Source organism: Dasypus novemcinctus, chromosome 22 (genome assembly GCF_030445035.2).
Source record: "Dasypus novemcinctus isolate mDasNov1 chromosome 22, mDasNov1.1.hap2, whole genome shotgun sequence".
NCBI lineage: Eukaryota > Metazoa > Chordata > Mammalia > Cingulata > Dasypodidae > Dasypus > Dasypus novemcinctus.
Window position 1 is genome coordinate 34,869,913 of NC_080694.1, and position 26,639 is coordinate 34,896,551.

The window sequence follows — 26,639 nt, forward strand, 5'->3', positions numbered from 1 at the left end:
ACTGATTCCTACTAAGAGAACCATTTTACTTTTTGTTTTGCTTGTCCTATTTTGTAAATCACATCTTAGTATGTCTAAGGGTAATCTCAGACAAGAGTAACAGATCCCAAACATAAATGCTTGATACCGCCTAAAATGTCTCGAGAAAACAACTGACCTTGAGGCTTCACTCGAGAGCCAAGGCAGGCACTGGGTTGTCACCTTTGTGGGGTACCTGAGCCCACACCCAACCTATCAGAGCTGAGCCGGGAACCCAGCACTCTGTCCATGCATTCCAATGACAACATGGCAACACACCACCCATCCTTAAGGGATTTAACCCCAGAAGATCACATGAACTTTCAATGGCTGGCGAGGACCTGAAAGTAAACTAGCAGCGGAGGGCTAAGAAGGAGTACAGCATTTGGGGAAGAGCAGTGCACACATGCAGGTTTACAAGATACAGGGGGTGATGTGCTTCTCGGCATGGCTGGGTGGACAGGAAGGGTGGTCCCTGGGGCGTGACCATCTCCAGTTCTCCATCCCTCGTGGGCTAAGCGTCCATCTTTCCTTCGTCAACACATTGAAACAACAGGCAGACAACCCACTGTCAAACAAGATACCTGAGGCTAAATCAATGCAACACAATCAGCCAGGACTTAGAAATCATCAGAGAAATTGGGACTGTAGAATCTATACACCCAGGTGAGTGGGGGGCAAGAAATCCAGGCCTGGCACCCCAAATACCACCTAGGGTGAGTGAATGGCTTGAACTGCCCTAGACTTATTTGTGAAAAGGCATCAACCTGAAGTTAAAATGCCTAGAAAAGGCATATATATATATATAGAGAGAGAGAGAGAGAGAGAAAGAGAGGGGGGGGGGAGTAGATTAGTGCCAAGGTCTGGGCATGAGGTTTCTTTTTAGGTGAGAGAAATGTTTAAAATGAGATCGTGGTGATGGTTGTATAACTCATTTGAGTATACTAAAATTCATTGACTTGTGCATGTAAAGTGGGTAAATTTCACGGTATATAAATTCTCTCTCAATAAAGTCGATTAAAAACAAAACAAAACAGTAATACCCAGTAAGTAAGCTCGCCCTATGGAGATGGATAAAATTTAAAGAAAATTCTGAAGAGGGAATGACAGGATAGAATTTCACACAGGATTTTTTTAGGGCACTGTGGCAGATATTATTGATGAAATCCAAAAACAATATTAATTATGTTTGTAAACTGATCCGTTCCTCTGGGTGTGATACCATTCATTTGATTGTATTAAATTCAGAGGTTTCACTTTTACTTGATTAAATGAAGATTAGGGCTTTGATTCCGTAGGATATTGAGTCCCCGCCCCCTTTGTGAAAACAACAAGGCAGAGGAGAGAGCTTAGTTTTTGATGGAGCCCCAGGGAGAGAGGCAAGCCATTTGTCTGATAGTTTACAGCTGGTGTTGTAGAGCAAGCAGAGCAGCTGAGTCTACAAGGAGACAAGCTGGGGAAGAGCAACCAGCCTTATCCCAACCTACAGAGATCAGAAGAAGCTGGGACCACGGAGCCTTAGGAGGAAGAGGAGGGCTGAGCCCTCAGAGACCGGCAGCCATCTTGCTCCAACACGTGGCAACAGACTTTGGTGAGGGAAGTAACTTACTCTTCACGGCTTTACAACTGTGAGCTTCTACCCCAAATAAATACCCTTTTAAAAAGTCAACAGATTTCTGGTACTTTGCATCAGCACCCCTTTGGCTGACTAATATTAACCATCCTAACTGGTCATTTTGATTGAGTGAAATGAGGCTATGAGTTCAATACAAATGTAAGGCAATTGTCTTGCCCTGAGATTTTAGCCATTATTTTCCATTGCTGGTGCTGGGATCACTAAATCCGGTCAGGAAAGACCAGGTAGAAGGTTTTGTCCAAGTGCAGGGAAACAAAACAAAACCTAACACCCATTTTTATTAATACCTCTCTGAACTTCCCTTGTCTGTTAAAAACAGGGACAGCCGTTCACAGACATGCTGGATGTTACCACAATGTCTGGCAAAAATTAAAAAGTTAAATGTTTGGGCACGTATCGTTGTGATTCCTTCCTCCATTTCCACATGGCTGATGAGCACCAAATACAGTCTGCCTTTGGGAAAGTCTCGATTTTCTTTTTTTAAATTATGGAGACTTTTCTAAATCCCCCTCTTCCAAAGAGTTCCTAAAAGTACTGAGTACAAATTCATCTTTAAGGGCGTGGGGCAAACATGTTCTCTGAAGTCAGAGCACCCCAGTTTTGAATCGAGGCTAACCACTCAGGAACGACGTGCTCTTGAGAAAGGCCAAGCTTGCTCAAATGAGCCTCAAATTTTTTTTGAGTGAGGACCTGTCAATACTCTAAATTGCTTTGTATTTAAAGCAGCGTTTCCATAATTTGTCGAGCTGCCTTTTGTCTGTTATTTTATTTTTTGAAGTTGACATAAAGTTTTTCTAAAAGAAGAAAAAAGCCCATCAATCGTTCTTGTCAGATGTAGGCATGTACCAGTGATGTAGAGGGCATTTAATAAATGTTAGTTACGACCCTGGAGCTTTGCTGAGAACTGGCCCCTCAGAGCAGGATCTGCTCAGAGATGACAATCGAATCACTTTCCTAACGCTGGAAGGCAGAGGACTTTATCAGCTCGGATCGGTGGAAGGCAGATGATCAAAACCACAGAGACGATCAATTCTGAACCTTGGAAACTGTGGACAGTTCGCATTCTGTGGCCAAAGGGACTCGGCAGATGGGATCGGGGCAAGGACCTTGAGATGAGGAGATTAGCCATGGGCAGGATCTCATTATACGAGTCATTAAAAGCGGACAACCTTCTCCCACTACAGGGAACTGGAACGCTGGCAGCCTGACAAGGACCGGCCAGCTTTGAAGACAGCGGAAGGGGCCACAGGATAGAGAGTGCAGGTGGCTCTAGACGCTGGAAAGGAATTCTCCCCTGGAGCCTCCAGGAGGCAAACGGTCAGTGGATGCTGTGCCACCAGCCCAGGGGGACGTGTGCTGGGCTTCTGGACCCCAGAACGGTCAGATAACACCCTTGTGCAGCCTGAGCTGCCAAGTTCATGGTAATTTGTTACAGCAGCCATAGAACACTAACAGAGCTTCTCAACAGGAGACAAGGTCCACCTTGAATGAGGCGATTGGAAGCTTGAATAAAGGGGTTCTTTACAAGAGTGGAAAGATGGGAGAAGCCACGAGGGACGGCGTCCTCCAAGGGGCTGGCGGGGAGGGATGGTTCTGCACCCAGAGCGAGGGAGGGCAGCTCTGTGTGGAGGCAGTGCCAGCCCTGTGGAGACGTGGCTCTGGCCCTCAGATCTCCAGCTGGCCTGCCCGGTGGGTCAACTCGGCCAGGTGCTGGAGGGCCAGGCCTCCTCCCGGGTACCCCGAGAGGCCAGCCTGCCAGGCCCAGGGAGGGCAGAAAAGGTGAGAGAGAGCTCCGGAGGCCAAAGGAGTAGGAGTCCAGCAAAATCCAAACAACGGAGGAGCAGCCAAGGAGAGCCACTGCCCGGGGTGCTTACTGTGGACATGGAAACTAATGTGCAGATTACACCGTCTCTGTCCCCAAACTAAGTTGGTGCTGAAAACAATACCTTTCTCAAAGAAAGAAAGAAAAAAAATATATATATATGTATATACTACTTAAAACAGCATCAGATGCTGACTGCCGTCTTGAAAGGCTTAACCGCTCTCACTGGGGTGGTCTCCCCATGCAGCTGAAGCAGAGGAATTGGGAGTGCCCTTTATTTTATTTTTATTTTTAAATTTTTTTTTTATTGATTTTGTAAAAATATTACATTAAAAAAATATGAGGTCCCATTCAACCCCACCACCCCCACCCCACCACTCCCTTTAAATGTGTCCATTTCCCAAATACCAAAGTTGAGGTGGAAAACACCAAAGTTTCCCCCTGAAACCAAGGTCCACCCAAACTTACCACAAAAACACGGTAAAAAGCAGCCCACCTCTGGCTCTCTGGAGCACACCCAGCCCTCACCCGCCCACCATGGATCTTCCTGAAGAAGTAAGAGAGGGGGGTTTGCCTTGTGAGACTTCTGGCTACTCGCAAAGGCCCTAAGCTCTCGTCTTCTATCTCCACGTTCCATGCTATAACCACGTATGTGGTTGTGGAGGCCAAACAAAATGTAGATGTGAGAACTGAGAAACTGACAACAACTTTGAAACATTTTACACCGTTATAACAGATTCATTAAAAGAACTCTGCGTGTACTTTCTCTATTCAATAAGTTATATTTTGGATTTAGAATCAGGACACTAAAAAAATCTCAGTTCGGTTTCTGTTTTTAGACAGATGTCACAGATTGCATTATTCTACCTTCCTAACCTGCTTCGATGCAGATTAACTGGGAAATCAAAGTTGGGGTTAGAATAGATTTTACACCAGTGAAGTATCATCTAAAAATCCATGATCTCAAGCATATGGCTTTGGGAAAAAACCTTCAGGCCCACCCACAAAACCAAAGGGGCTCAAGCATGGACGGCTTCTTTGTTCACTGTCCACAGGGAATGCATTCATAAGAAGTGTTTAGAAATAATGATTAAAGCAGATTCTCGACACACAGGAAATCACATTATAGTGTTAGCACACGGAACTTTCAAATATAGGCTAGCTTCTGAAAGGGAATTTCTACAACTTCAAATGGTCTAGGAATCCCCCTGGGTCCCATCTGCTGCACCCACCACCCAGGCTCCCTTGGAAATCCTCAGCCAGGTATCATGAACCCCAAAAATCCACAAAAGGGAAGGAATTGCTCCCTATCAGGCTTTCCCTTAGCACGGTACTGAGTTCAAGGTGTCCTTATCCATAAAATCCTTCCTTTAAAGATAAAAGAACTGAAAAGGGGAAACAGTTATACCGTGCCTCGGTCCTCTGGCGGTCCCATTACTCGAAACCCACGTCTGCGTGGTGCAGAGGCTCCTCAGCTTACACAGTGCATCACGCCCTGCCCTCCTGACCACAGAATGGACCCCCCAGTGCCTGAAATAAGCATTTAGAGCATACTCGTAAAGAGCAGGTTCTGGAGCCATGGGGCTTAGTTTCAAATCCTGACTCTGCCACTTAAAAGCTGAAGGAAATTAGGGAATTTTCCTTAAACTTCTGTGCCTCAGTTTTTCAACTAGAAAGCTGAGGCACCTCACGGGGGTGTGGTGGAGACAGAATGGTTTAATGTGTGTAAATGCTTGACACAGTGCCTGGCACACGCCCAGCATTTGATACGGGTTGTGTACCAGGATTGTCGTCCTTGTTATTGTCATCATCACCGCCGTCATCCTCCCCTCCCCACCTCCATCCCACCAACCTCGGCACTTGTCCTGTACCACAACCTCTGCTCCAGGCAGTTAGACCTCTTCACCGACCCACATCAACCACGTGCATTCTCACCTCTGATCACCAGCCTTCCCCTGCCTACATGGCGCATCCAGGACCTGAATGCTGTCCATAGCTCCATGGACCTCCCAGGGGCATCTCCAGCCAACCCAGCCACAAAGTCTGTCTCCCTCTAAGATCTGCATGACTTTCTAAGGCACTATAGCACTTTCAGTTCATGGGGTGAAGGTGCCTCTAGCTCTTCCTCTCCCCCAATGTTCCCCTGAAGAGCAGATATCATCTTTATCTGTTTTTTTTTTTTCCTGCATCCATCTCACTGAGCCCAAATCCTCAAGAGCCTTTGTGGACTAAACACTGAATTTCATTAGTAGATGAGGCTGCAGGCTGGTTTTGATAGAGTCTAGAAGCTAGCGAATTGCTATGAATTTAAATTCTTACTTCAGCAGTCTGCTACGTGCACTGAATAATTCTTTCAGTTCTGAATTCTCCAGGTGACAGCTTCACCCTTCAGCTCTGATACCAGCAAACAGGCAAAGAAAAGGCCCAGGAAAGTAAGCTAAGGCTGACCAGCTCTCTCTAGCCAGCAAAGGAATGCTGTGGCTTCCAAAGGTTCATGCGGTAGGCACAGTGGTACTCACCAGTCAGCAATGCATCCAGTTATTAGGTAGCCAAAGATTAATCCAACCAGTAAGGAGAACTTAGCGATATGGACCTTCCAGGCATTATCACACACAAGATCCCACTAGAGAGGGGCAAATAGAAAATAAATCAGAGAGAGACATACACAGATGCTGTTTGTAGTTAATCGTCAGGACAATATAATAACAACCTCTTTATTATGTTGCTGTTTTCAGCTCTAAGTTATATAAACACCAGTAAGGGTCTCTTAAATGTTTTTGAAAATTCAAAGAGGTATTGTAGAATGCCCACAAAAGATGTATGCTTTTTGTTCATGACAGATTAAAAAAGAGGGATGCAAGAGGTCTAGGGATATATGTCCCAGCTACCCCAGGACATATAAACAGAGGAATGGGAAGCATCCAAACAGACCAAATGCCCCCTGGTCCCCAGCCCCCCACTTCCCAATCTTTCCAACCAGCAGAGCTGATTATAAAGCCCTTGAGATGGAAAGGTCCTGTCTACTTTTTTCATGGGTTGTCCTATGACATGTGGAAATGAAAAGTAACTTTTGTGTTTTCTTCCCCCAAAACTCCCCAAATTTTGTAAGCAGTCTTAAAAAGGTGAGAATTCACAATGAACCCTGAAAGAGCAACTGAAACTCAACGTTCTTGGTTTTGCCTCATAAACATCCCTTGCTTTTTTCTCTATTCCGCACTCAAGATTTTTCCTCTATTGGAGGGAAAACCAGTTAACTAGGAAACATAACTTTCAGGCTAATTTTACAATTAAATGTTTTTCCGTAATTAAAAAAACCTTTATTTTTAGTGAAGTTTTAGAGTCACAGAAAAATTACACTGAAAGTATAGGGAATTACCACATAACCCCCCTCCCCCCAAACACACACCTAATTTTTACTTCTTTTAAAAAATATAAAAACAACCCCCTGATTTTTCTTCCCTACATTTGGAGAAGCGGGAGGGAAACTCACGCTCCTTCCCTCGAAGATATGTGTGCAAGTGAGACACCTGTGAGTTCCCACCCTGAAGTCCACACAGCTCTCCTCTGGCACATGGGCACATAAATAGGACCGCGCAGGGTCGCGTCTCCCAGCCTGCGGTACCCACAGCTCTTCCCGTGGCTTCTCGCCCACCACTACTGGACTTGCCGTCCTGCTAGTGCAAGCAGGCAGCGCAAGCTTCCAGTCCTGGACTTTGAACTCCCAGATGGTGGAGATGGAGGGGTGGGGTGAAGAAGGAAGCTGGAGAGAAGCACTACGAGTGACCTCATCAGGAGTTGGGAAATGTCAGAACGGAAGGAATTCGGGAAACAGAAACAGGCCCGGGGGTGTGTGGAATGGTCTAGAAGTCGCCGGGCCAAGACCTGATCTGAGCTCTGTCTCAGATGTCTCCCCGCCCCCTGGCCTGTCTAATCTTGAGACCAGACTATGGCGTTGAGGGTCCTCAAAGCTCACTGCGGGCATCTGGGGGGAGACCACTTGCCCAGCAATGGGTGTCTGCTTCCGGGGGCTTTGGGAACCGCGGAGCCTCTGCACGAGAACGGGCTCTACAGAGTGTTCACCTGGTCTGGACAAATTGGGAGGGTGTGGAGAAAGTGGCCATGGTGGCTGCTGGGGGTAGGGAGTGGGAGGAAGAGATGTGATGTGGGGGCGTTTTCGGGACTTGGAGTGGTCTTGGGTGGTGCTGCGGGGACAGTTACCGGACATTGTATGTCCTCCCATGGCCCACTGGGTGGACTGTGGGAGATTGTGGGCTATGGTGTGGACCACTGACCATGAGGTGCAGCGGTGCTCAGAGACGTATTCACCAAGTGCAGTGAACGTCTCATGATGATGGAGGAGGTTGTTGTTATGGGGGGAGGAGTGGGGTGAGGGGGGTGGGGAGTATATGGGGACCTCATATTTTTTTAATGTAACATTAAAAAAATAAAGACAAAAACAAAAAAACAAAAACAAACTGGGATGGCAGCTATCTTCACGTTGTTCCAGTTTCTCCTGGGGGAGGCAGGTGACCTTTCCAGACACCTGGAGGGAATGACTCACCCCTCTTGGGCCACCTGCTCCTGGAGTGGCCTGGAGAGCCAGGCTCAGGCAGGACCCGGAGGCATCAATGAAGGGCGGTTTGGGGTCCTGTTATTGAGGTTTAGAAATTTGCTGGGGTGGGGGGAGGGGTGCACTACTGGGTGCCCAGAATCTTGTCATCCAGAATCCAGATGTGCGAGTTTTTAGAGGGTCAGCCTCCCGCGAGGCCCAGTCCAGTGTCCTCCAAATGTGCTCCAGGCCCTGGAACTTGTTACAAATGCACATCCTTGGGCCCTCCCCGCCCAGAACGCCTGAACCAAAACCCTGGAGGTGAGAGCCCTCCATGCGGCTCAGCCCGCCTTCCCGGCGACTCTGGTGCAGGTTCAGGTTTGAGAACCAGCACTGCCTGGCTCATCTCTACCATCTGAAGGTAACGAACGAGGGCCCAATCCTGGGCGGAGGTTCCCACCACCGACTCCCAGGAGCAGGGCATGCTAAAAGGCTGTAGAAACCTTTCACCCGGTCTCTAGCTCTCTGAGACAGCTTGGTTTGCTTATTTCATATCAGACAGGTCATGCAGTATTTGCTGTTCATGCCTGGGTTGCTTCGCTCAACATAAGGTCCTCAAGATTCATCCCTGTGATCCCATGTGTTAGTACTGTATTCCTTCTTATGGCTGGGTAGTATTCCATTGTATGTATATACCACATTTTGTTTATCCATTCATCTGTTGACGGGCATTTGGGTTGATTCCAACTCTTGGCAAGAGTGAACAATGCTGCTATGAACATTGGTATGCATATATCGGTTCGTGTCCTTGTTTTCAGTTCTTCTGGGTATATACCCAGCAGTGAAACTGCTGGGTCATATGGCAAATCTTGCAAACTACAATGTGAACTATAACCCATGCGGTGCAGCAGTGCTCCAAGTTGTACTCCCCAAATGCAATGAATGTGCCGCAATGATGAAGGAGGTTGTTGATGTGGGAGGAGTGGGGGGTGGGGGTGGGGTATGCGGGAACCTCTCGTATTTTTTAATGTAACTTTTTTGTGATCTATGTATCTTCAAAAAAAAAATGAAAGAAAAAAAAAGGCTGTAGGATAAGTGTACCATCAGGAGGAGTATTGTTGTGCATAACAAATGCAGGACTGCACCAGACTAGGAGTTCAGGGGGCGAGGCTGAAAAATCAGCAACCGTGCAGATGCCGTTTCCAGGAAAAACCTTCTTTTGCATCCCCTGGCTGAAAGAACTTGCAGGGTGCAGCCCGTTTCTCCTCCCAGGCAGGCAGGTTCTGCTTTGTGATGTTAGTTACAGCAGTCCCACGAACCATGGGCCGGCATTTATCAGCACGGCTGGTAAATCCTGGGGCAAAGAGGGTGGGGGGTTCTTTCCTCTCCTCTCCACCCAGCCCAGGACTCTGCACTCAAACTATTCAACCCCAAGGGTGACACGTGCATCTACAAACTCACCTCCCTACTGTGATAAGAAGTGGCCCTTACCCCGGGCCCCATGAGCACTCATGCCACGACCCCCCCCCACCTGCGTCGGCCTCTGCCAGGTGCTTAACGGGCAAACCCGCCCCATTCCAAGGTGGGGTCGGGGACGGAGCCTGCGCTGCCTTCGCGGCAGTGAACCATTCCCCCTGCTGTAACCCCCACATGCCTCCATCAAGACGCACCGTTGACGCGTTTATGTGAGGTTGGGGGACCCGGAAGAGGACGTGATTTTTTTTTTTTAAGTCAATTTTATTTGTTCAGATTCTTCACGGTCCCTGAAATTTGTGAACCCTAGCTATTGCTACTAGATAACTAATCTCCTACAGTTTTCTGGAAATTAAGAAATGCACACTATACCACAGCTGACCTGGTTATAGGACGTGATATTTATGTTGGGTGGCCAGGAAACAAACGGGATGGTAATGAAAGCATCTCGGAGCAGTGCGGGAAATTGCCAATACAGTCGCCAGCTACACCGCCTGATAAATACACCTGACCTTGGGCAGCCGCCACCCAATTAGCGGCTAACGGAAATAAGATGCTCGGTGGTCAGCTCGACAAAACTGCTACCATTGAAGGATACAGGAATGGGGAATTGAAATAGGACAGAGAGACTGGGAGCTGGACCTCTGCTTGTGGGGCACGCACCCCCCGCGGAGGATGCTGGGGAGCCCCAGGACAAGACAGTGCCCCCAAGTAGCAAAGATGAGCATCACAGCTCAATCAGCAGAGGAGGCCTCACAGGGCTTATCAAGGGAAGGGTGACTCACGCTGGAGCCTTGGAATCTGCTAAAGACAACACGCCCTTGAAATCCTCGAGACACACGGCACATTCCAGCACAGAGGGCAGGGTGGCGCTGGGGACCTGGTCGTTCCCCTTTTACTCCTGGTATTGCCAAAAATACAATAAAGAAAATAATGTGTTCAGGCCCGGTTATTATCGCAAAGAATTTCAGAAGCACGAGGAAGCTTTGAGATAAACTGGCTCGCAGGCATTTTTTGCAATTGCTGGAGGAAAGATATGGCAACCGGTCATTTCACGAAGCAAAGGCCTAGCAATTCTGACCAGAGGACTGGTCTCAAGAGTGCCACATGAGGACTTCACACAATGGGTTTTGTCTCCGGCATCACTCTTGTCCCCTCCCGCTTCTCATAGCCCCATATCAAGTCCATCCCCAATTCCAGGACATTCTTCTACCTTGTAAACGCGTCCTGAATCCATCCCCTGCAGTCCAGCTCCACCACCACCACCAGGACACAGCAGTCGGCTCATTCATCATCCATTATTCCAACTTCCCTCCACTGTGTGTTACTGTGCTGAGGACGGGAAGGCTGACACTGCCCGACTCCCTTGCGGCTAAGGTTTCAAACGCGATTTCAGTCCTGCCCATCAGGTACACAACCAAACATAACTTACAGTGTGTGCAACTGATTTCTAACTTCAGGGATGACTTGAATCAGGAGGGCTGTTAGGAGAGTAGTGGGATGGGAGGTCTGCAGTTCAAACCCCGGGCCGCCTTGACCCGTGTGGAGCTGGCTCATGAGCAGTGCTGATGTGCGCAAGGAGTGCCCTGCCACGGAGGGGCATCCCCTGCGTAGGGGAGCCCCACGTGCAAGGAGTGCGCCCCATAAGGAGAGCCGCCCAGCACAAAAGAAAGTGCAGCCTGCCCAGGAATGGCACCACACACATGGAGAGTTGACACAACAAGATTACGCAACAAAAAGAAACAGAGATTCCTGTGCCGCTGACAACAACAGAAGCAGACAAAGACGACAACGCAGCAAATAGACACAGAGAACAGACAACTGGGGTGGGGGGGAAGGGGAGAGAAATAAATAAATAAATAAATCTTAAAAAAAAAAGAGAGAGTATTGGGAAGTGGGTTTTGCTGGTGAGATCATCAGGGGCTGAAGAGTGTGCTTGTGGACAGTCACTGCCGATTCCCCGCCTCCTCCTGGGACACAGGTCCCTGGCAGGCCACTTCTGGGGGTTGATCCTAGAACCCTCTGGCAGCCCAGCTTTGAGCTGCTCCCGCAATTTAGTAAGCATTTCTTTCCCTGTCTTAAATCACCATCTCCACAAACACCTAGCGTTGTTTCCACTGCCTGCAAGTGGAACCCTATTCCCTGATGACATATTGGGGGGTGGAGTTTGCAGAGGGAAAGAAATAAGACACGGGCCACGGGCCATCCTCCCTCCTGAACTAATGCAAATCCCCCTCCCACCTGCTTCCCACATCAGCTACAGTGCCCCTCAAGTCATTCAGTCTTTTAACCAAGCATATTAATAGCTCATCAGAAGGTTGAACAAGGTCGTAAAAGCCTTAAAGACACAGCCCCGTTTCATCATCTTAGGCTTGCTTTCTGTGCCATTGTGTCACCGCCAGGGAGGTTCCTGCGGTGACGCCATGAGCTGCTTGCCAGCCAGGACCAAAACAATGAAAGGAATGACCTAAAAGCTCATTGCTGAGCTCTGCTTTTTCGTTGTGAATGTTTTGTCAAAAATCAAAGGCAGAGGTTGCAAAGAATCTCGGTGGACTGTTTTTCTCCCCAAATCTGTAAAGGATAAAATAATGGAATAAATTTTATAAACATGACATTAAATAAAAAGGAATACTCGAGTTGCTTGACTTGATGGAGTGGGTGAAATAGTCATCAAGGAAACGAATGAAAGTCTAAAGAAGATGGAAAATGAATGAGAAATAAGGCAAGCAAGCTTATTTTCAGTCATAATAAATCCTATGTTAAAAGAGAATGTAGGGCGGCAGACTTGACCCAGTGGTTAGGGCGTCTGCCTGCCACATGGGAGGTCTAGGGTTCAAACCCGGGGCCTCCTTGACCCGTGTGGAGCTGGCCCATGTGCAGTGCTGATGTGTGCAAGGAGTGCCCTGCCACGCAGGGGTGTCCCCTGCGTAGGGGAGCCCCACCCACAAGGAGTGCACCCCATGAGGAGAGCCGCCCAGCGCGAAAGAAAGTGCAGCCTGCCTAGGAATGGCGCTGCACACACGGAGAGCTGACACAACAAGATGACGCAACAAAAAGAGACACAGATTCCCATGCCGCTGACAACAGAAGCGAACAAAGAAGAACATGCAGCAAAAATAGACACAGAGAACAGACAACCGGGGCGGGGCGGAGCGGGGCAGAAGGGGAGAGAAATCTTTGAAGAAAAAAAAAGAGAATGTAAAACAAAAACATTGAAAAATGGGAAGAAGACCCATTACTTAGCTGATTGAGGAGTGGGGATGGACTTGCTAAAGATAAAAGCTAAGAATAAAAACTGAGGGAAGATTTTATTGTTACTAGTTATTATTATTTTAAACATCCATGCATCAAAAATACCATAAACAAAATTATGAATACCTAAATTTTTAAAATACATCTAAAGGGTTAGTATCCTTAATACTTATCAACTATTTACATATCAATATAGATTAATAATCCAAGTAGAATTGGGCAAAGTTCCCCAACAACTAACAATATGAAATACAAATGATTAAAAAACACACTCGGGAAAGGGTCAACTCCAGTAATGAAAATCGTACCATACTATTTTTGTTTATCAAATTCTAATTCTTTAATAGAAAATTTCCCAAAGATGCAGGATGAACAAGCAGGTGCAAATCTGTGCTAAGAGTGTAAACACGGCCACGTGTTTCTCAAAGGCATTTTGACAATATGCAGCAAACTTCTTTAAAGAGGGTACACCCTTTAACCAAGCAATTATCTTTTTCGGAATGTTTTTCCCCAAGGAAATTATCAGAGATGCCCACAGAACAATGATATGCACTTGCTAATCACTTAGAAGAGTAAAAAATGTAAATCCAAATAAATGTCCAACAATATTATGTAACCATTAAATTTTTGCTTTTTAAAACTGACTGAGGAAAATGCTCATGGTTTAATGGGATGAAAAAACCTCAGGAAGAAAAAGCAGGGAATGGAGAAGTTATTTATATATGTAAGGAAGATAAGTAAAAAAAAAGATTAGAAGACATATTCCAAAATATTTAGAGTGATTATCTCTAGGGGACAGAATCAAGATTGATTTTGTTTTTTGACTTTTTGCTTTCCTTGGCTTTTCCAAACTTCCTACAATTATTCTATAAACTAAAAACCCAGCTAAATATAATGTAAACACCCATGGTGATTGATAGTGGAGAGGGTAAGACAAAATGGTTTAAAATCAAACCACACCAAACCTGTTGCGCCTTTTCAGGAATATGTATTTTAACACAATCCTCAGGCCTAGAGAGAGCTTACTTTGAAAGTGGCTTGAAAATTACTTATTTTAGCAAAGGTGCTTTTTAGGGAACCAAATGAAAAGTTTCCCTCCAGTTCCACCACCTGAAGTGTAGATCCCCGTCTCAGCTTGTTCCATCAGCAAACCACAAGGGTTTTTACCAACCACTGAGCTATCTGCTCAAAGCCCGAAGAAAGTCCATTGAGATAAAAGGACATATATCCACTCAACACTACAAAGAGGACAACACTGCTTCAATTTTCAAATGCTGCAATGAAACACAATTCCTGCAGCGTCTCAGGGATTTAGAGAAAAGTAAGGTCAGCTTTCTTCTCCAACCATTTCTCCCCCCACCTGTAGGATTTCAGGAAGCCTCTCGTGAACCGCTGTTTTATAACCACAATGTGCACTGCATTTAACTGAAGACAATAGAAATGGCCAAACACACACACATGCACGTGCACACGGTGTCATTCTGGAAGAACTCATCTGCAGTTGGGCAAAGGAGTGCCCCTCCATGAGCTACACAGATGAAATGCATCAGCTCTAATTACTTTTCAACGTTTAGGCAGTTTTTGCTACCCTTGTGATTTTCAGTGTTTTTAATCTACCAGGATATGGATTTTTTTTTTTCCCTAAAGGAATCCATCAAAATTCAAGATATGTTGCATGCTTTAAACCCCAAATTACATTCTGCTTTTTGCCTCTGAGCTGATCCCCCAATTTGGGAAGGCTCTGTCAACAGGAACCATCACGAGTGCCAATTAGAGCTGGCACCCTTGCAAGCGTCCTTAAACAAGATGAGTGTCCCTGCCAGGTACTCTGGAGGAATTTTCTTTTGAGTTCCCTTTCTTTGTTTTCCGTTAATTGTGGCTCAAATTGCTCCTCAACTTTCTTTTTCTAATTCTAGTTTAGTTCCCAAATCACAACCATGACATTTTGCAGGAAATCATAACAAAGATTGATTACAAGTGTATCCAGGTTAAATGGAAGGCTCCACCTGGCAACCAAAGCTGCACTCCTGGGAAGCAGATGTGGCTCAAGAAATTGAGCTCCCGCCTACCACACGGGAGGTCTCAGGTTTGGTTTCCGGTACAGCCTGGAGAAGATGAGCAAGACAGTGAGCTGGCGTGGCAAGATGATGCAACAAGGAGACACAAAGAGGAAACACAATGAGAGACACAATAAAGCAGGGAACTGAGGTGGCTCAAGCGATTGAGCACCTCTCTCCCACATGGGAGGTCCTGGGTTCAGTTCCCGTTGCTTCCTAAAGAGAAGACGAGCAGACACAGAGAGCACACAGTGAATGGACAGAGAGAGCAGACAGCGAGCACAAACAACAGGGGGCGGTTAAATAAATAAAATAAAAAAGCTGCACTGCTGAGAATCTGTAGGAAACCCACTCACAACAATGGCACCCAACTTTACTAAAATCTCTTCAACTTCACCTGCACCCCATTTTTATGACTAACACAGGCATTTTAGATTCTTTCTAACCTTTAAGCAATGATCTATTTTTTTTTCTTAAAACGAACTCTCTTTACCTACTTCCTACCTGGGGCCGTGCCTGTTCCCTTCCCAGTGGAAGAGAAACAGCAATGACCACGCTTCATTTATTCGCCTTGGATTTTCTCTATCTTCAAGGGATCGGATCATTTTTAAAGGGCCAGATACATGGAATTTCTTTGAGAGAATTTAAAAGGGAAATAGAAAAGTGACAAGCTGTGGGGACCTCCCGTAGTTGGCGTGCGGGATTACGGCTAGCACAACGGGGCGTTCCTTTCTTCTCTGCTGCTTCTTAAAGGAAATAAGGACGCGTGAAGTCCTGAGCAGAGGGCTGTGGTCTTGAACGCTCTGATTCCTTCGGCATCATGCTCTCTCTGGCATTTGAGGAGGTGAAATACACATCCTGCAGAGCAGCAGAGGGTCAAAGCATCCAAGAAGCAAGGTCCGCCCAGAATCTTGAAGAGTCTTTTTACAAACTCTAAGGTGCTTATTTTAGCAAAAGCCCTCACCAGCTACCTCTAAGAAGGGAAATTAAGAGCAAGCCCTATAATCTATTTCGTGAATGTTTGTTTTTGTTTGGGTGGGGTACTTTTATGTTAGTTGGCTTTCTCCAGGAGGCAATTTAGACTGATTATTTTTTTCTTTGTTAAATCTAACTTGCACTATATTTTCTAGGTTGGCAAGTGAAAAATGAGATATATTATAATAAGTTTAGGTTACATACAGTTTTAAAAGTTATCAAAGAATCCTGATATAAAATCAGTTTACACTCTGGAAACATAATAAAGTTCTAATTTCTTAAAAAAAAAAAAAAGAGTAAGCCCTATAAATTATAGAGGGAGACAGGAAGAGGGGAGGGGGAGGGGGAGGGGAGCGGAGCGGAGGGGGAAGGACGGCTGCCCCTGTGCATTAAAGGGGAAATCAATCAAGTGAAATCAACACACAAGCGTCTAACAAACGAATCGCTCTTAAGTAACTTGAAGGCTCGAATTTTAGTAATTCAGAAGTGGTATCACGTGTTGCTAGAGGATACTATGACATAGTACAAAGCAGTACCATAACATTAATGTTTAAAAGTTTCCCCCGAGTTCCAGGAAGGAGCCACGTGCGGGACACTGGGGGCTGAAGGATCAGGTTAGGAACGCAGAAATGCATCAGGAGAGAACCATCTTCCCTTTGCTTCACCCCCTCGGGGTCCCGCCGCCCACGCGCCGTCCAGGGTGACTGGCAGGTGCTCCCCGATGTCGCCGCCACCACCCCCTACCTCCCAGCCCTGCCGCCCTCTAGCCGTGCCAACCCCCGTGCGTCCTCCCTGCTCTCTGCTTGGACTGTTCCTCTCTGCACTGCCCGGACAACACCATGCACACCCCTGTTTTCAGGCTTAATCTTCCTCCTCAAAGATTAAGACTCATTTTGGCCCAAATCACATAATACTCTCTATTAACTGGCTCAAATATAGTGCAGTTTCTGCCCGGCTTGTGGTTTCTTCTTTCAAGGAGCGCCTACTACCTTTGCCAGCACACAATTAGCTACAGGAAAAGGGAAAAGGAGACAGAATTATAAATGCACAATGAATAAAATTCCCAATTTCTGTCCAGTTTAAGAAAGTCAGTTTAGGGATCGCCCTGGTTGGATCAGGTATGACCTTTCTGGGCCCTTCTGGCATCCTGTGCTCATGATAAACACCCACACCTACTTTCACTATACATTATCGTTCTGTTTACAAATCATTCTCCCACCAACGCAGGGGTCGGCAAACCAGAGCCTGCAGGCCCAATGCGGCCCTGCCATCTGTTTTGCTAATAAAGTTTTATTGGCACACAGCCACGCGCACTCATTTATGTACTGTCGATGGTGGCTTTCGCATGTTAACAGCAGAACCTGAAATACTTACTGTCCGGCCCCTCAGAGCGGAAGTTTGCTGACTCCTGCCTTAGACTGCGGGCTCCTTGCAGAAAGGGACAGCGACTTAACTCTCTGTCCCTAGAACGGAGGCGCCTCCACTCTCACGAACGCATAAAGGAGGCAGAGGAATGGCCACTGCCGGAAGTCAGGAGGCTTGCTGCTCGCTCGTGCTCACTGCGCCATGCCCTTTACCTTCTTATCCTATGCGGTCCTGATGTGATTTCTTAAAATATAACTTCGTTTAAATAATTAAGGAATAATTATCATACGAAATTTATATAGGCAATATAGTTTCTACATGTTTCCACCAAACTTTCCACTGTTAGTAATGGCCCCCCAGGGGAAAATGCTTCTGCTTTGATTATAAAAGCCAAAAGAAAAGCAGGTATATGAGAACTTTATGTAAAACAATGAATAATTCTGCCTCCATAGAACAGATCTAGCACATGAATTAAGCATGGTTTAGAAAGGAAACTGCTATTTATCAAGAAGCTACCACATGCTAGGCTTTCTCCCAGATGTTTTAGAAAAACAGCCTTTCTCCCTTGAGCATCACGGCAGTGCTACAGCACGGGTGTATCCATTTACTAGCTATCCATTTTGCAGAAGAAACTGGGGCCAAGAGAGACAAGTACTTCAAAGTCAGCCAGCCAATAGGCAAAAGATGATCAATCCAGGTCGGATTAACACTCATGTTCTTTCCCCAGCAAAGTCAAAGATATAGCCCAAATTCGTGCAGGTAAAAATCAACGATCTGGTTTATATTAAATTGTTATAGGCCATAACATTTGTCTAACAAAGTATTCCGTGCACTTCCTGCGCACAGAAGCAAAGTATTACAGGGGAACGGGGACAGGCCTTGGCATTCTTTGTTACGTGACAAAACCAAAATAACTTGCAAAGGGCCTATGAATGGCAGTTCATGGCAGCCATGAAACGTAAAATCACAGCATTTTATTTCTCATTAGAATTGTAGTACACTGAAATGCCGGAAAGAGTCAAGGTCCACTCACTTTAAGAAGTGGGGACACTGAAGCCCGGAGAGGCGAAAGCGACTTGTTCAAAATAAAGACGCTTGCCACAAACCAGAGGTGGGAAGAACCAGTTCCCTCAGTTGTGGTTGCACTAAAATATATATTTTTTCTCAACAGTTAAAAACGATGCCCAGGGACATAAGACTCTCCCAGCAAAGCTTCCCAGGTGAGTCACTTCAGAATCAGGAACATCGGGGGCACATATGCTTAATAACCCAATGGCCACTCCATTAATCATCTTTATTCCAGACCAAAGCCCCCCCCCCCCACCACGAAGGACTGAAAAAAATTAACCCAACATTTTCACTGAGACCAACTCTTGGGCTTTCTGCCAGAGAGTCACCTTGTTTTTTTAAATATGAATCAGAGTAGTTGAGAAGCTCAGCCAGTTTTTCTCCTCTTTCAACACCAGGGCAACCATCTTGGAAAGACGGGAAGGGAAAATGATCTCTTCCAACAAGGTGGTTGTTTTTCGCCTTGCCCAGCTCAGAAGGAAGCCAATACAACAGCGACTCTAAAATGGTCCCCTTTTCCATGAAGACACAAGCTTCTAAAAAACAAGGAACACAAAACCTTCAAGCCTGCAACTGGCCCACAGCATGTTCTGAAGCTAAGGAACCCAACAAATGCTCTAGCTACAACAGCACGTCATTGCGTGGTTAATTTCATGTGTCACCTTGGCTGAGTTATGGTGACCGTGGATTGGTAAAGCAAGCACCGGCCTGATTGCTACTGTGAGTGACTTCTGTATGTGGATTTGCATCTATGTAGTCAGTTGATTGCATCTACAGTTGATTGTATCTACAATCAACAAAGATCACTGTCAGCAACGAGGGGAGTCTCCTCATTCAATCTCCAAGCGGGAGGTCTTAAAGCTAGAACTCTGGATTTGAGAGATCAGAATCCCTGCCTCCACGTCAGCCAGCTTCCCTTGGGGAATTCATTGACACCTTCACTGGAGTTCGCAACTTGCAGCCCGCCGTACAGAATTTGGACTTTTCCCAATCACTACAGTCGCATGAGGCAATTCCTCTAACAAATGTCTTCTTATATGCACACACATCTCTGGAGAAGCCTGAGATGGCATTTTTTTCTAATTTTTACCAATGTGGCTTCATTATACTTGGGCTGGTTGTAGTTGACCACTCTCTCTGAGGAAGAGCTTCATGTAGTAAACGAGAGTTTGGAGGCAGGGAATTTAGAGACCATCACAAGCTCTCAGGCTGCTGCTTTGAATGGGTCACCGTGGTCAGAACACAGATCTGAGGTCTGATGGGCCTGTGTTTCAATTCTAGTTCTGCCCCTTGCCAGATGTGCAATCCTGGGCGTGATTTAACCTCTCAGGGGTCCCAGTTTCAACATCTATGATGTAGGAGGCATAAAACCTACAACAGGGACGCGGATGTGACTCAAGTGACTGGGCTCCCATCAACCACATGGGAGGTCCCAGTGCGGTTCCTAGTGTCTCCTGGAGAGGGAGAGCTGGTGCGATGGGCAGGCGCAATGAGCTGGTGCAGCAAGATGATGCAACGAAGAGACACAAAGAGGAAAGACAATGAAAGACACAATCAGGGAGCTTAGGTGGCGCAAGCGATTGAGTCCTTCTCCCCCACATGGGAGGTCCCGGGTTCAGTTCTTGGTGCTTCCTAAAGAGAAGACAAGCAGACACAGAGAGCACACAGCAAAGAGCACATAGCAAATGGACACAGAGAGCAAACAGCAACCATAAACAATGGCAGGGGGGGGGGAGGAGCAGGATAAATAAAATAAATCTTTAAAAAAAACAAACCTATAACAGAGGGTTGTTTTAACAAGAGTCCAAAATAATATCAGGTATGTGCCCAAGGTAGAAACTTGCAAAATGTGATGATTCCTTGTTAATTTTTTTCCCTAGATTCATTTATTTCTCTCCCCTCCCCCCACCCCACCCCAGTTGTCTGCTCTCTTGTGTGCATTCACTGTGTGTTCTTCTGTGTCCAATTGCATTCTCAGCAGCACTGGGAATCTGTGTCTCTTTTTGTTGCATCCTCTTGCTGCGTCAGCTCTCCGTGTGTGCAGCGCCACTCCTGGGTGGGCTGCATTTTTCTCGTGCGGGGTGCTTCTCCTCGCAGGGCGCATTCCTTGCACGTGGGGCTCCCCCGCATGGCACGGCACTCCTTGCGCGTGGCAGCACTACGTGTGGGCTAGCTCGCCACATGGGCCAGGAGGCCCTGGGTTCGAACTCTGAACCTCCTATAGTGTAGGCGGACGCTCTATTGGTTGACCCACATCTGCTTCCCAATTGCGCGTTAATTTTGTCCAGTCATTACGCAGGTCTTTAGGGGCTAATGTGTGACAGTAAGTGACATTTGAGTCTGAGAGTAATATAATGATTTCCAAAAAGACTTTTGATAGTTACCCTCTCCTTTATTCCTGTTAGCCTTACCCCTCACTGCTCCAAATTAAGGGCCGTCTTGCTATTTTCACACCCTGTCTACACAGCCAGCACCACAACGGAAAGTGGGAGGGGTGCATTCCGAAGACGCTGGCAGGACACAGCCGTCCGCACAGCTGGCCCAGCCGGCAGGGAAGGTCGAGACAACCTGGCAGCGGGGACTCAACAGGGTCTCCAAACGCCCTTCCGCCAAACCTCAGGGTGAAACGCCCTGTGCTCTGGCCTCACGGGGGCAAGGCGGGGACAGCAATGCAGCTCCGTTTCCAAGACTTCTCTGCAGGCTTTCATTAAATAGACTATTTCTCTGACCAAAACAAAGAAAAGGAGGTTGGTTCTCAAAAGCTAACAACCCTCTTATACCCAGAAGGGTTGTTATATTTTTTGCCCCTTGCACAAAATTAAACATGAACCTCCTAAAATCACTGTGCCAAGCTGGCAGCGAGACAGCAAAACGTGACAGTGTGTTCTGGCTGCCAGGCTCGCCCCGACTTCAGGCTGGGAGGGTGGACTGCGGCTAGAGCCCCTGGGAGATGGGAGGGGAAGGGGGCCAGCAGAAGGGGGGGGGCAGGCGACGAAAGGCCCCTACCTGCCCTTCCAGGTGCCTCTGATGTCATGAGGGACAAGTCAACTGATGGGCCCTTCTCCAATCAACTGATGGACCCTTCTCCAAGACGTTTCCTCAAATAAAACCCAAGAAGCGTCCTTATGCCAAAGCCAAAGCTGAGGAGGGCAAACGCGGGCGCTGCTAGCAGGCCTGGCTGAGTGCCCCAGGGAGAGGGCCAAGAGACAGAGCGTGTCCTGGACCACTGGAATCCCAGCCAGAGTCAGAAAGGGGAGAGAAGACTCAAGAGCCCAAAGTGGCTGCCAGGTCACGTCATTTTCCATCAGCCTCACCAGCTTTTCTGTGATGGAGACCCCTCGCCCCTCTCTGCCCTGCAGCCCGAGGAAGGCTACACGGTTTTACAGTACTGGCTAACAGAATGAAGCCTCACAGGACCTAGAGGACTGGGGGCTGTAGGGGGAAGGCCCAGGCAGTGAAAGTGATAAGCAGTTTGGTCTCTTCCAGGGATCCTTTAAGAAACGCGGTCTTTCTTGCTGTAGGGATTAACTATGAACAGTGCTTGGGGTTTCCTCACATAGCTCGGCCAGAGCACCCAAATCCCATCTCAGCCCTCCAGTGTGCACTGAAAAGATGGAATTCCTGGACACCTCAAAATGATCCTCTCCATTAACCAGGGATTCAAACACAGGCACCTGGACGCAACCTATGCCCAGCCTGTCGGGGGCCGTGGGAAAGCAGGGCCCCATGTCTCTCTTCCTCTGCCCCAGGCGAAGAGCAAGCAAAAGGCAAGGGAAGAGGGAATGAGATGCTCAACGAAACACTTCGGAAGCAGCGCGGCTGGGATGGGAGTCTCGACTGCAGGACTCCTCAGAGCCTTTCAGGCGTATCGTGAGGAGGGGGCTCTGTGCCGCATTTTCCAAAGGCACTTGGCCTTGGGATCCCCCTTCCCACTGCAAGGGCATATCTTTGGACTGCGAGAATACGAGAAATGTTGGCATGTGTATACTGTTGGCTCTTCATGACCTAATGTAGGAAAATGATGCAAATTAGAAAGCATTGGAATTCGGGGATTTTAAGGTTGGGGTGAAACACTTCTGTCACCCTTGGCGATACGCATGATTTGGGGGGGGGTGGGGAGAGTTGGTAGCCGTGTGTTCAGAAGCGTATGCCAAGTAAGCAGAGGTATTTCTTTCTACCCTTGATCAGAGAAAATAAAAGGAAGACTATTTTCCTCCCTCTTTGCAAGAGATTTTAACCACTAATTGGTGAAAGATGGACAAATACAAGCTACTCTTGCAAAGGTCAACCACAATAAAAGGCAATTAACTGTGTGAACTCAGCCTCCAAGCAAAGCTACGTCCCTGGAAGCCACCACGCCTCTTCAGAAGGGCAATGCCCAGGAAGCTGCAGCCCTGGGTGGGTACATACAGGCATTCCTTGGAGATATGGAAGGTTCCGTCCCTGGCCACCACAATGAAGTATCGCAATAAATTAGCAAGTCGCGTGAATATTTTGGTTTCCACAATGCATATAAAAGTTATGTTTGCACAATACATGGTCTATTAGAGCATGCAATAGCACTATGTCTAGAAAAAAACAACGTACATACCTTCATTAAAATATGACAGACACAAATTGAGCCCACACTGCTGGAAAAGCAGTGCCCCCAGACTTGCTCCACACGGGATTGCCACAAACCTCCAATTTGTCAAAAATGCAATACCCACAAGGTGCAATAAAGCGAAGCGCAATTCTGCTATGGAACTATTGTGACTAGTAATGGAAGAAATTGTAGCAGTGATGTGGGGACAGTGGCCAAGGGAGTTGCTGAGGGCAGGGAGAGGGAAAAAGAGATGGGATGTGGGGGCATTTGTAGGACTTGGAGTTGTCCTGAAGGATATTGCAGCGACAGGTGCAGGGCATTATATATCCTGCCATAACCCACCGAATGGACTGGGGGAGAGTTTGAACTATAACCTAAACTATTATCCATGTGGTGCAGCAGTGCTCCAAAATGTATTCACCAAATGCAATGAATGTGCCACAATGATGAAAGAGGTTGTTGATGAGGGAGGAGTGGGTGGGGGGCATATGGGAACCTCTTATATATTTTTACTGTAATATTAAAAATAAAGGAAACAAACAGACAAACAAACAAACAAAAACAAAACAAGGTAGGCCCGTACTCCCAGGCCATTATTTATACTTTTATTTTTTAGCACAGAGTCTACCACGGACCAGGCGTAGCTCAGTGGTTGAGCGCATGCTATACACGTACAAGGTCCTGGGTTCATTCCCCGGTACCTCCTAAAACAAAACAAAACAAAACAGGTCTAGTTTAAAAAAAAAAAAAGACAGTCTATCTCCAAGTCTTAACTTGAACTGTTCATTTCTACTCCAGTTTCATCAACGGCAAACCCAAGGAAACGGGTTAGACAAAGTACCAATTAATTTCAACCCAGATGGCGTCAGCCCTTTGAGGAGACTTCCCCAAATTAAGACTGCAGCACAAAGCACGGGAGCAGCTGATTTCCTCCAGCCTATTCTCTGTCTTCTAGAGTCTATTTTCAAGAAACTCTTCTCCAAGGTTAGACTTCCTTGCACAGCAACCTCTCGCCATCAGCAAGTGGCTGCTTCTCTTGCAGAAAAACCGTCCCTCCCGGTACGTCGTCCGGTTCTCCTCAAGTGTGCCCAGGAGGAGAAGGGCGGCAGGGGCAGCGCCCGCAGGAAAAGAAGAGTGGCTGTCCCTTCTGACCTTATGCAATCGCCTTGGACTCTCAGGCGGGCGACACCACGCCGCTGGCTCTTGTTCTCGAGAAATAGACTTGCCCGGCACAGGCCACGTACCGGCCACCTACTGAGCAGCGGACGCTGAGGAGAGAGTAGTGCAGGGTCCAGCAGTGGAAAAGGAGACTTGAACAAGAAGGTGCGGCCCTGGGAGAGAACGGGCTGGGGTGGAAGGTAGGTAAAGGAGGGCATCAGAGGCTGTGCAGCCTTGGGAAGAGCAGAAGGGGGATGTGACGGCCACACCTTGGCCAGGTGTGTGTGCCAGGAGGTGAGGGACAGAGGAGCGTTGCAGGCAGAGGAAGAGCCCATGTGGCGGCCTGGAAGCGTGGGGCAAAGGAGGCTGGGGGGGTTTGCAGAGTGGAGAGGGAGACCCGCCCGGGATGCGGGATGCGCGCTGGGTGTTATGTTAGAAAGGGGAGAGGGCACAGATCACGAGCTTGACGCGGGATGATGGGAAGCGCAGAGGAAGGGCTCGGAGCTCTTCTTTCACTGAGCATTGACTTCTTCTGCAACTACTCGGTGCCTGAGCTAAGCTGGCCATGAAACCATGACACAGGCCCATTTTAAAATGTTTTTTTTTTTTTAAGATTTATTTTATTTCTCTCCCATCCCCACCCCCGGTTGTCTGTTCTCTGTGTTTCTTTGCTGCGTCTTGTTTCTTTGTCCGCTTCTGTTGTTATCAGCGGCATGGGAATCTGTGTTTCTTTTCATTGCGTCATCTTGTTGTCAGCTCTCCGTGTGTGTGCGGCGCCATTCCTGGGCAGGCTGCACTTTCTTTCGCGCTGGGCGGCTCTCCTTATGGGGCGCACTCCTTGCACATGGGGCTCCCCTACGCGGGGGATACCCCTGCCTGGCAGGGCACTCCTTGTGCGCATCAGCACTGCACATGGGCCAGCTCCACACGGGTCACGGAGGCCTGGGGTTTGAACCCTGGACCTCCCATGTGGTAGACGGATACCCTATCCACTGGGCCAAGTCCGCTTCCCAAAATCGTGTTTTTTTAAAATCATGTGCCTGCTTGCACCAGACCTAAAGAGACAAACATTCTTTGCCACTTTGCACAACTGCTCTCTCGGCCACCCTAGACCTAAACGTAGGGAGAAGGTCGAACCCTAAGTCACCGGGTGTCCTTCCTGTTGGGCTCGGTAACTTCAGCAGCCGGCCTCATCCATGCCGAAGGCTCTGGGTCCTCCCATCCCTAAACCGTGATTTTAATAAACGTGCACCAGTTGCTCAATCTGCTCAAGAAGGAATGCAGTGCACACAGGTGCACAAGAATAGACACCTTCTCTGTCAAACTGAGCTCACACGCAGAAAAATAAAGGCCACATTACTTCTTAGGTCTAAACAGGGGAGAGGGGTACAAACTGTGCCCATAGTCCACACTCCCTTAGGAGTTTTTAGATGGGACGTGAGAAATTGGGTGGCCCACTCGCCTTGCCTGACTAACTCATCCCCGCTGAGAAAGCGCACCCGGACTCCCTCCTTACCCTCATGGCCAGGACCAAGGGGCTCCTGCAGGGCAGGCTTCCACCAAAACCAACACCCTCGTTCACGTTCCTGCCAACGGGGCTTGGCCACCCTTGCGTTTGGCTGTGGGCTGGGGGAGAAGCAGCCGGATGAGCCAAAGGCTCTAAGGAAAACGTGTCTTACGCTCCGAGCCATCGGCCTCCGCACGGCTTGTTCTTCAAGAGAGGCAGGAGGCAGCCCCTCCAGGTTCTCACGCGGCGGGAGATGGCAAACCTGCCACGGGAGACAGGGCCACGGGGCACGAGACCACAGCGGGACAGCAGGTCGGGCACCCTTGGGTCCTGGCTGGCGAGGCCCCCTCCAGGTGCGCCCTCTACCTGCCCACACCTACGGCTGCCTCTTAGGAAACAAGCGCCATCACCAGCACCTTTCCCGGGGCTCCTCGCCAGCTTTGGGGGTGACCCGCAGAGCTGTGTGGCGCCGCCCCGTAGGGCCAGGGGAACGGGCTTCTAGATCCCTGCCCCCTAGGGATGGCAAGGCCCCCTCCCCACCAACATGCTCCTTGTCACCTGTCACATCCGCTTCCCCCTTCATTCATCCCTCTCCCCCTCCCCCAAGAAAAGAGAAAGAAGGCGACGTAGCTAGATTATAAACAAACCAAGATTTCTCTCCGGCTGCCCTGATTCTACCAATCAACTTTCAGCTACTGGAACTGAAAGGCAGTAAGGAGAGGAAAGGATTTACGAAGGTCAGGTGATAATATTCCGGTAGCTTTAGGCGTAATAGCCACACGCTGGAAGCAGCCCAAATGCGCACCAGCAGGTGGAAAGATAGACAAACCATGGTCTCTCACGACAGGGCACGACTCAAGGAGCCACTGGTGATGTTCAGTGTCAAAGATGATAATGCCGGGTCAAAGAGGCCAGACGGCAAAATCTGCAAACTGGCTGAGTCCACGTACTTGGCATTTCAGAACAGTGTGTGAGTTTGAGTCTTTTATGTAGACCCCAGAAAATTATGTTCTTAAATTGAACCAACTGTGAACCTTTGATTAGCTTTGATCAGTTAAGGGCCATTTGATTAGACTGCTCCGGTAGGGCATAGGCCAGGGTGGGTCTGAATCCTCTTTCTGGTCTTCCTTTATGGGCAGAGGAATAAAAGCCACAAATGCACAGAAAAAAGCTG

At 47.8% G+C, this 26,639-nt stretch overlaps 1 protein-coding gene across 1 annotated transcript in view; it reads right to left on the reverse strand.

Moving 5' to 3' along the window:
* SLC22A23 (solute carrier family 22 member 23) overlaps positions 1–26,639 on the reverse strand; it is a 221,153-nt gene that overhangs the window by 171,455 nt on the left and 23,059 nt on the right. Inside the window, exon 2 of the mRNA XM_004483396.5 lies at positions 5,996–6,099. Within this exon, the coding sequence (XP_004483453.2) occupies positions 5,996–6,099 (104 nt within the window). The remainder of the gene's footprint in view (positions 1–5,995; positions 6,100–26,639) is intronic.